This window comes from Anabas testudineus, chromosome 6 (assembly GCF_900324465.2).
Source record: "Anabas testudineus chromosome 6, fAnaTes1.2, whole genome shotgun sequence".
NCBI classification, from domain to species: Eukaryota; Metazoa; Chordata; class Actinopteri; order Anabantiformes; family Anabantidae; genus Anabas; species Anabas testudineus.
Window position 1 is genome coordinate 9,093,508 of NC_046615.1, and position 9,439 is coordinate 9,102,946.

Below are 9,439 nucleotides of genomic sequence, written 5' to 3' on the forward strand. Positions count from 1 at the left end.
GTGATACACGGAGGCTCTGTGATGTTTATGCAGCCTTTTAAAAAATACACCTCACATACTTCTCCAGTCTAGCACATGTATCAGCAGGAATAGAGAAGTGATACATACTTTAGTGGAGCACTTCCCTTTTACGCACAGTGGAAGCATTGCTCGGCCTTCTTAGACTCCCCCCTTAAGCTCTAAAAAACACAGGCTTCACTGAGGAAGGATGTAACCTGGTTATTGTCAGGCCACATGGAAGGTTCACATCCACCTCCATGCTTTAATTCGCAGGGCAAAGCCTCTATTGCAGTCTGTCTCGAAGGCAAAATAATAATATAGGACACGTTGTAGCAGGGCGTGGAGCAGATTATTCCTACATAATGTATGAGAGAGACAAGTGAGCTGTTTTGCATGATGTGGGCCAGCTCACAAAGGATTGTTTAGTTTTTTATCATTGGTAATTGTGGCTAGATTTTTAGATTTTTCTGTCCAACAAAAAGGCACACGTTATCCGTTTTCCCCTTCTCGCTGCTACAAAGCTTTGTTGGCTCACTGCATTCTTTGCAAGACTTAGATTGTGTTTCAAGAACCCGCTACGAGTTCTCGTAAACTGCCACACCTACATCTAGTAATGGAAAGATCTTGGCAGATGTCCACTTAAATCGGTGTGTGGATTCGGATTTCCCGTTGATGCGAGACCACTGGATATCAGAGATCAGAGATTTGACGTTGAGTCATAAGAATATAAAGTTCTATGAATTTTTTAAAATTGTGTTACATATACACTTATTGTCTTTTAACTACAGTGTGTAAAATTCTTACACTGATTGGACGTAGCTTGAATTTGTTTATTCCAGATTAGTTTCGCCAACCACAGGCATCAGAGACTTGTGGTTTGGAAGATGGTCCATGACTCACTGTCGAGAGCACTTCAACATTTTCCATTATCATTTTCCGGTGACTGAAGCAACTTTATTACTCAAGAATTTTTATCCATTTTATCCTTTAGTCAGCATCATGTCAGGAAGCCAAGTTTTCCACAACATGTGCTGCATATCTCAACAAATAGCAGACTGAAAATGAAACTAACACAACACAGTGTACAAGCAGATACAGTTAAAGACCAAATGATTAGCCCTGGTATTTAAATCAAACAAACCCTTAATGTTGCCATGAATATGACCATAACCTGTTAATAAGTGTTTTTGGTTTAATTGCTTCCTTGAGAACAAAGAGCTTGATTTAGCAGCAGATTTATTTACATCATCTTTCAAAATATGAACATAATCTCCATATCCTATTATCCCATGCGCCCAAACTAGGTTCCCCGTGTCTGAAGCAGCAAAACAGCCCCACAGCATTATGCTGCTGAAGGCCTCTCCCTCCCTTCGCCTTGCTCTCATCAGACCAAAGGACAGACTTCCAAAACTCATGCTGACGTTTCAGATGTTCATGGGAAAACTTCAGCCTGTGAGAGTAATTACCTTTTGTTTATCACAATGACCACAAAGCCCGCTGTGATGAAAAGCTCTCACAACAGTCCCTCTTACATCAAATCCAGATGAGGCCAGTTCAGCAACAACTGTCTTGACAGAGATATAGGGATTCGAGTCACCAAAGTTTTTGAAATCTTGCACTTTCAAGCACACTCAGGTTTGTGTATGAGTCCTTAAAAACTAATAATTTCGTCTTTAAGTGTGAATGAGAAAGAAGTGTAGATGTGGACGTATAAACACACCAGTGCAGCATTGTAAGACATTAGCATACTGACAGTTTTATCAGGCAGTGTCTCAACTGCAGCATCAGGACAGATGCCACTTCAAGATATATATGGAAATAATGGAGAGTCAACCAGTTTGTGTTTTCACTCAGCGCCCTCTGCTGCTGACGGGGGAAAACCAGACATGACAGAAAGGGGAAGAAGATGAAAGTGGGGATTGCCACACAAAGCATCACACCAGAAGCATGAAAAGAATACAGGCCAGCAATGATACTCACACACACACTCACACACACACACACACACACACACCAGAAATTCTCGTTTTCTTACAGCAGTCTCCAAATATGCGTGGTTCACACCTTAACCTCAGACTTAGGTTTGAACATACAGTGGCAAGAAAAACTTTGTGAACCTTTTGGAATTGGAATCTGATCTTCATCCAAGTCACAACAATAGAAAAACACAGTCTGCTTAAATTAATACTACACAAACATTATTTGTTTTCATGTTTTTTTTTTTTTATCAAAGTGCTAATTGGAGCCAGGAGCTAGCCAACCTTGAGTCCAATCAGTGTGATGATATTGGATGTGTTGCTGAAAGCTGTCCTGCCCTTTAAAAACACACACACCAGTGTGTTTTTCTTGCCACAGTAGTTCAAAAGATGTCCCTCACTGGCTGTGCATGGTTGCATTGACTGGCCCGTAGACATAATAAATGTCTTTTATTTATTTTTTTTGTCCATGTTCTGGCCAAGCTAATTGAAACCAAATAAAAACGACGCCAAGAACCACAGACCTCCACCTGCATCTGTATGATGTAGAAGCTGAACGTGTTTTCCATAGCGTCCCATACACACAGTTGTCTCATTGTTATAATGATATATGGTCATATGGGCTGCTTTTTCCCCTGGGATAAGTAGTTTAACCCGTAACTATTAGGGAATCCCCCTCTAGCTGAAGCGATCACAACTAAGTTCAAAACCTGAGTTGCATGACGTAATAGCTATTTGCTGACGCCAGAGGACGCAGCTCTCCTACTTTTATCAGCTCGGTCTGTGCTGTTGGACGCGCTCACGGTCAGACTTTGCTGTTGAGGAGACTTTTCCACAAACCAAACGATGATCTTATGACAACGGATCAAACATCATCTGTATAAAACAAACAAACAAACGAAATGAAACAAACAGACTTACTCCTGCGCAAACGCACAAATCTACACGATGCGCTCAACTGTCCAGCTGCACGTGGTGCTGAAATCCTGCACTCGTGGGGATGAACTTGGAGATGGGTTTGATTTTCACACAGACTGAAAAGAAAATACATGTAAAGACTAAAAAAATAAATAAATAAATAAAGCAAACAATGTACAGATGCAACATTAGAGAAGCTGTTTGCGTCTCGGATGGGAACTGAGCGCGCTCCGCTGCAGCCCGCCGGAGACGATCTGTCGATAAAGTGGCTCCGCGCAGCTCTGACTTGACAAGTAGCTGGAGAAAAAAACAAAAAGAAAAGAAAAAGAAGCTCCTTCGGACGCCTGCATGTCATAAACATGATGTTTACTTTCAAATCAATCGCGTCCCTACGCGAGCTTCATAATTGCCTCTCATTCTGCTCACAGACACGCTCGCAATTTATTTGTCCCTGTAAAAGCTGTAGCCTGGATACAGGAGACAGCGTCCTTGGTATTTGGGATTGTAAAGGGGCTGGAAAGAGAAAGATGGCCGAGGGGGGGAAGACTGATAATTTGATGACTTGCCAGGGGTACATTGTCAAATTCAAAAGGCATTTCAAAGAACCAAACCATTCACTTTTTCATTCTCTCCTCTCTCTCTCTCTCTTTTTTGTTTTTTTCCTCGGCTCTCTTTCTTTGCGCACGGTTGCAGCCCCGTTTGAATCCACCAATGGGGCCTTCAACTCGGACACATTGGAATGTAAATGAACCCAGCGCGTGCTCCCGGCGCACTGAAAGCTCGGGATTGTTTATTGAGCTCCCGGAGCCACGCGCCTGGCCCGGGGGAGTCGGCGTGCGGAAGAATCACACAGCGGGGGCGGGGCCTCGCGACGAAGCGTGCGTCTCCAAAAAAAAAAAAAAAAAGGGGGTGGGTGGGGTGTGTGTTGGGGGCGCGTGTTGAAAAAGAGGAGTGCTGCCAAAGTTTGGGTCAGATCGGCTCGTGGAGTAAGCAGTCAAGAGAGACTTGGACAAGAGTTAGCCACACGGTCCCCACGCGAAGGACACGAGAGCTGTGCACTGCCAAACCCCTTCCTGCTCTTCCTCCTCTTCTCGCCCGCTCCATCCATCACTTGACAACAACTGTCACAGCAAGATGGAAACTACCACCATCACCACCACGCAGACTGCGTTCACCTTTGGACTTAGCGAAAGACACGCAAGCCTCAGCCTGCACGCCCCGGCCGAGGACTACGCCGTCCCCGCCGCGCACACCAACCCCAGCGCCGCCGGCTACCAAAGCAAAACCAAGGTGCTGAAGAGACAGCGCTCCAGTTCGCCCGAGCTCCTGCGCTGCAAGCGGCGCCTGAGCTTCAACGGCCTCGGCTACTCCATCCCTCAGCAGCAGCCCGTGGCCGTAGCCCGGCGGAACGAAAGAGAGAGGAACCGGGTCAAACAAGTCAACATGGGCTTCCAGACGCTGCGCCAGCATGTGCCCAACGGCGCAGCCAACAAGAAGATGAGCAAAGTGGAGACCCTGAGGTCGGCGGTGGAGTACATCAGGGCGTTACAGCAGCTCCTGGACGAGCATGACGCTGTGTCGGCAGCTTTCCAATGCGGGCTGCCGTCCCCGACCCTTTCCAACAGCTACTCTGCAGACCCAGAGTCGCCTCACTCCACCTACTCATCAGATGAAGGCGGCTACGAGCCTCTGAGCTCCGAGGAACAGGAGCTGTTGGACTTTACAACCTGGTTCGACAGGTACTGAGGGTGGCAGCGCGAAACCCACACGGCGGCGCCTGTGCGTAAAATCAGCTGACTTCCAGAAACGCTGACAAAGACTCGAGAAAGGCATCAGATCTACATTTCCCTGCGCGCTTGGAAGCGATCTGTTGCCTCCCTCCCTCACCCGGGCTGCTTCTGAAGGAGCAAAGCAATAGTGAGAAAGAGAGAGAGAGAGAGAGAGAGAGAGGGAGAGAGAGGGACGGAGCTTCTTGTTGCATAGAACACAAACAGTTGCCCTGACGTCCCCACAAGGAGGACGAAGTCGGAGTCAGTGTCACGTTGACGCGTGGAAGTAAAGAACTGTTGATGTTATGTTTGAATAAGTGCAATTAATAGGTGACACAGCAACAGGCCCTGCAGAGACAGCGCTGTGGTCCCACTGGACTCGGGCTTCATCAGAGCAGGACTGTCTTCCTCGGCTGCCACGTCTTTCGTTTAGAAAACAACAAAGATCGTGCGTCAACATGACTCTTTCGTGATGTACTACATGTCATCCTCTTTCATAAGAATATTTCCTCTTTCGTAACAAAACTGTATCAAAGCGAATGGTTTTAACATGAAGACATATTTTTGTACCTTTGAGTCAAACAAACAATGTTCTTGAACAAGATACTGCCACTTTTTTTTTATTTTCCCTGACGGCCTTTGTCAGAACCAGCTGTCAGTGAAGCAGTGAGCTGGCATGTATGAGTCGTGTGACTGGACAGCAATATTAAGGCTACTACCTGTGACAGACTGTAGTTGTTGTTGTTGTTGTTGTTGTTGTTGTTTTCTTAATAGGTGGTAAGGAGACCTTTATTAATGTATGCACTTGTTCTCCACTTCCCGTAGCCTAAAATGTAAATATTTGACTTTAACAGATATATTTTGTGTAAGTTTTTATAAATAAAGATGGATCTATTTATATTATATGTTTTTGCACGGGTTTGGTTCTTCAGCTGATATTTATATGGAAATGTGCGTGTGTGTGTGTGTGTGTGTGTGTGTGAGAGAGAGAGAGAGAGAGAGAGAGGGGTGTGTTAGCGGCGGCGGTAATTGAGCAAACTAGGGAGCTTCTATTTTATTCAAAGCCCCTGCATGACCTTTTCCCGACTTGGTTGGGCACACGGGGGAAAATTGCGCAGCTGGGTGAGCACTCAATAACCATTATAGACGAGCACCTTCCACGGCGCTTTGTCTGCATTCAGGACGGGGAGATTAATATTACGTTTCATGCATTGCATTGTTTCTTTTGCATACTCTGCCTTTACCCAATAGCCCAGAGGGCCTGTAGTGGAGGGAGGGGGAGAAGGGGTGCAATTCACTCTACTCAAAGGGTATAGACACTTTGAAATACGGCCTGGGGAAAGTCAGCAAGACAATGAGTCGGGTCAAAATTCTTATTACCCGATTGAGATCAATCTAAATAAAACCCGGGGTTGTAGACTAGTTGCATCCCCAACTGTGTTTTTCATAGCGCACGCAGCCCAATCAAAAGGCCCATCTCCTGCGAAATGGGGAGCACAACACCCCATTGTGAGCACCATTGTGTGCGCCTTTGCGCCTCATTATTCGAATTATGGAAGATCTTCCATTGTAAATAAACACTGATGCCAAATTCGGCGAGGCAGAAAGAGAAATAACGAGTTTAATTTCACCTGGTGCTCTCTGTGGGTGTGGAAGAGTGGGGAGGAGAGAGGCCGGTTGGAGCTGTGCGCGTTATCGCTGCATCACAGAGATTTTAGAGGAAGAGAAAGGGATGATAAGTAGAGGGCAACTTTCACTCGTGGAGGTTTGCCATTTAAAGAAGCAACAGAGGTATGTGGGATATGCTTTTTTACACCCGCATGTGAGCCACATGCAAATGCACGCTCAATCTCTATTTGGTGCACAGACACACACACACACACACGCACACACATGCACACACACACTGCAGCCTGCAGGTGTAAGCCACGTGCCTGCACTGGGTGACAAAGGCTCTGGTGCTCCCACTAGTTAATGGCATGTGAGCTCTGTCCACGAAGGCTGTGACAAAATCAAACAAGTGATAAATGACGTTAATTACGCTGCCCTTTATAACGTCATACGTCATCAGGACTCAAAAAAAGACAAATCAATGTTGGGCTCCAAATACCCCCGCTGCTCTATTATTGTACAACTGAAATAGTGTTTCTGATGTCCTTCAGTGTCAGGCAGAGGCCAGGGCACACAGTGAAAATAAGCGTTTGTCTCTTGTCCCTCTTAAGATGGATATGCAATTTTCTCCTCAGTCATATAGGGAGGAGCATCAGGGAAAAAAAAGATTTATTCATGTCATTTTGCCCGTGGGTCACTTTCACTTTGACAATATATATAAGAGCGATGTTAATGTGTAATCCGACGCTGGATAATCCATCACTTGTAGCTCATTTACGCATGCGTTTTTCCTGCAGCGTAAACGTAAGTGGCTGTACGAGTGGGATGGTGAGAGGTCATCTGTTGCTCTGAAGGGTCTTTCAGGCCATTTTGCATGAGCAAATTTGCTGAACTAGTTTGGGTATCCAGCCTTTAATTGCTTTTATGTTTTGCCCCCCTCGGCAAAAACGTTTTATCAGACAATATTTACATGATAACAACCCAACTGCCACTATTTACAAGATGATTTTCTTCCTCATTAACTTTTACTCTAAGCAAATTTGAGCATCGAGGTGCGTTATCATTTAGCAAAAAAGGAAAAAGGTTTATTTGCTGCTATTGTAAAAGCAGTAAATTATTTTAACATCAAAATAGAACCAGCCCAGATACAACACAACGTGAGGCAACTGAGTCAGTTCTCAGTGGTGTGTTTGTCCCTCTTTAGCTTCAGTGAACATTGTTAAATCTGAACTTGAAGGAACCGCCGTGATTCAATTTGCTCATCAGCAACATTAAACATTTCAAAGAAGCGGGAGCTTGAGGTGTGGTTTATCTTGCACAACACATCTGGGTATCAAATTTGCAGCTGTTATGACATGCCCCCACTTCTGTGGGATATGAGTCTTAATGGTTTCTCTGTTCTTGTCAAGGAAAAGTGAACTATGCCGTGGGAAAAAGGAGAAGGCGTACTACAAGTCACATTCACTTATTAAGCAGGCTATGTTTTGTTTTTTAAAATAAAAACCTTTATTTTACTGGATGCTCAGTGGGATAATCAGTGAATATCGCAAGAAGACACGAGCTCTTGATCAGAAGTACTGAAGTGACTACATGTAACAACATATTTGTAATAACAGAGAGATTTCTGTAGAAAGGAGGAGATGCAGTTGCTGATGTCATCGTTGCCCCCAAAGAGCCAATACCTGAAAGATGTGCAGGTATGACTACATGGCACATGGCGTCCCTCCATATTAACCTGCAGAGCAACAAGGTCTCACTCTTCTAAAGTTTTACTTTACAGCATTACAGGGGAAACCTGACTTTGTCTTATTACGCGTTACTTGAGACATCAATCACACTTGTCTATATCTCAGATTCTCAAATCATTTAACATTAGCTATAACAAATCAAATGAAAGTTCAGTCTCATTTTGCCACATTCAGCTGACTTGATTTTAAAATGTTACTCTGTCTTACAAAAGGCTTTTTGTGGCTGAAACAACTTGACTCACCAAAACTTTCTACAAATGTAAAAACCTTTTGTGCAATTTTCTACAAACGTCGGTATGCAAATGCAGGGGAGGATGACAACGACGTAGCTGGATGAAGAGCTGGTGCACAACCTTGAGCAGTGCTTACAGAGGTGTTAATGTTTAAGCAGAGGTACAGACATATTTACCATTGACAGAAAACACGCTGAACTGATTGAGTGAGTCCTCATTCACGCACACGCACAGGGCTATGCAGGTGGTTCACAGACAAATCTGTTGACCCTTTGGTTACTGACATATAAAGTCCTGCTTAGTGGAAGCGCCCTGGACACAGGCTGCTATTCCACATTATGCAGCGTGGATGTCAGGCCCAGAACAAGTTTAGTTCTGAGATTTTAATTTAGGCTTCCTAAGTAAGATTTCCCACCCCTGTTCATATTCATTTTTACTGAAGATGTTCTAAAGTTAGACACAGCATCCCAGCTAACGCAGTGTGTCATGTGTCTGATCACTGTGTACAAGAAACAGACATGTGGCTCCGCATTAGTCCGGTCTCTGTCCCATCCCATATCATTAGATTGTTTTCTCAGCGTCGGTAAATATCATGGGTTCAGTCCAGCACGCTGAAAGACCTCGTCCCCAGACCAAAAGTCTTACTAAACAGGAGTCTTGCTCACATCCGCCAAGTCACTCTTACTTTTCCGACAAAAAAGTCACTCATTCTACTCATGTTTTTCTTCTATTTTTCTAAAAAAAGAAACCGCTCTCTTTTCAAATGACTGAGAGAGAAAAAAGGGAGTTTGAATGTGTGCAGCTCAGCACTTTTAACTGACACCTCTGTATGTGTGAATAGGCCCTAAACTTCAGACGACCCAGCAGAGGAGGAACCAAGCTCAGGCCTAGAGGGTGGAGAGATGGAAGAGATGGGGATGTGTGGTAGGGTGGAGGTGGCGGGGGCTGTGATTTGCATGGGCCATTGTGCTACACAAGTTTGGGTGCTTTTTTTTTGGCCTGGGCCCTTTTGGCCATTTACTTCCACTCTGGCTGGCTGTGGCGGGCTGTGAATAGTCTCTGCTCGGAGGAGACACAAAGGTGCTTTTGTGCTACGGCCGCACCATATTCATCATGTAATGCCTGTAAGACAAATCTGATTGGACGTCTCTGTCACTTTGATGTGGGTCCAGAGTGCGAGTGGC

General features: G+C 44.9%; 1 protein-coding gene across 1 annotated transcript; it reads left to right on the forward strand.

The window, feature by feature from the left end:
- Positions 1-3,848: 3,848 nt before the first annotated feature.
- Positions 3,849-5,566, forward strand: ascl1b (achaete-scute family bHLH transcription factor 1b). The gene has a single exon (XM_026366499.1). The coding sequence runs from the start codon at positions 4,029-4,031 to the stop codon at positions 4,638-4,640; it is 612 nt and encodes a 203-aa protein (XP_026222284.1). The 5' UTR covers positions 3,849-4,028; the 3' UTR covers positions 4,641-5,566.
- Positions 5,567-9,439: the final 3,873 nt, after the last annotated feature.

What these genes read in the sequence shown, in the direction of transcription:
- ascl1b (XM_026366499.1), top strand. Translation starts at nt 4,029, where the DNA reads ATGGAAACTACCACCATCACCACCACGCAGACTGCGTTCACCTTTGGA.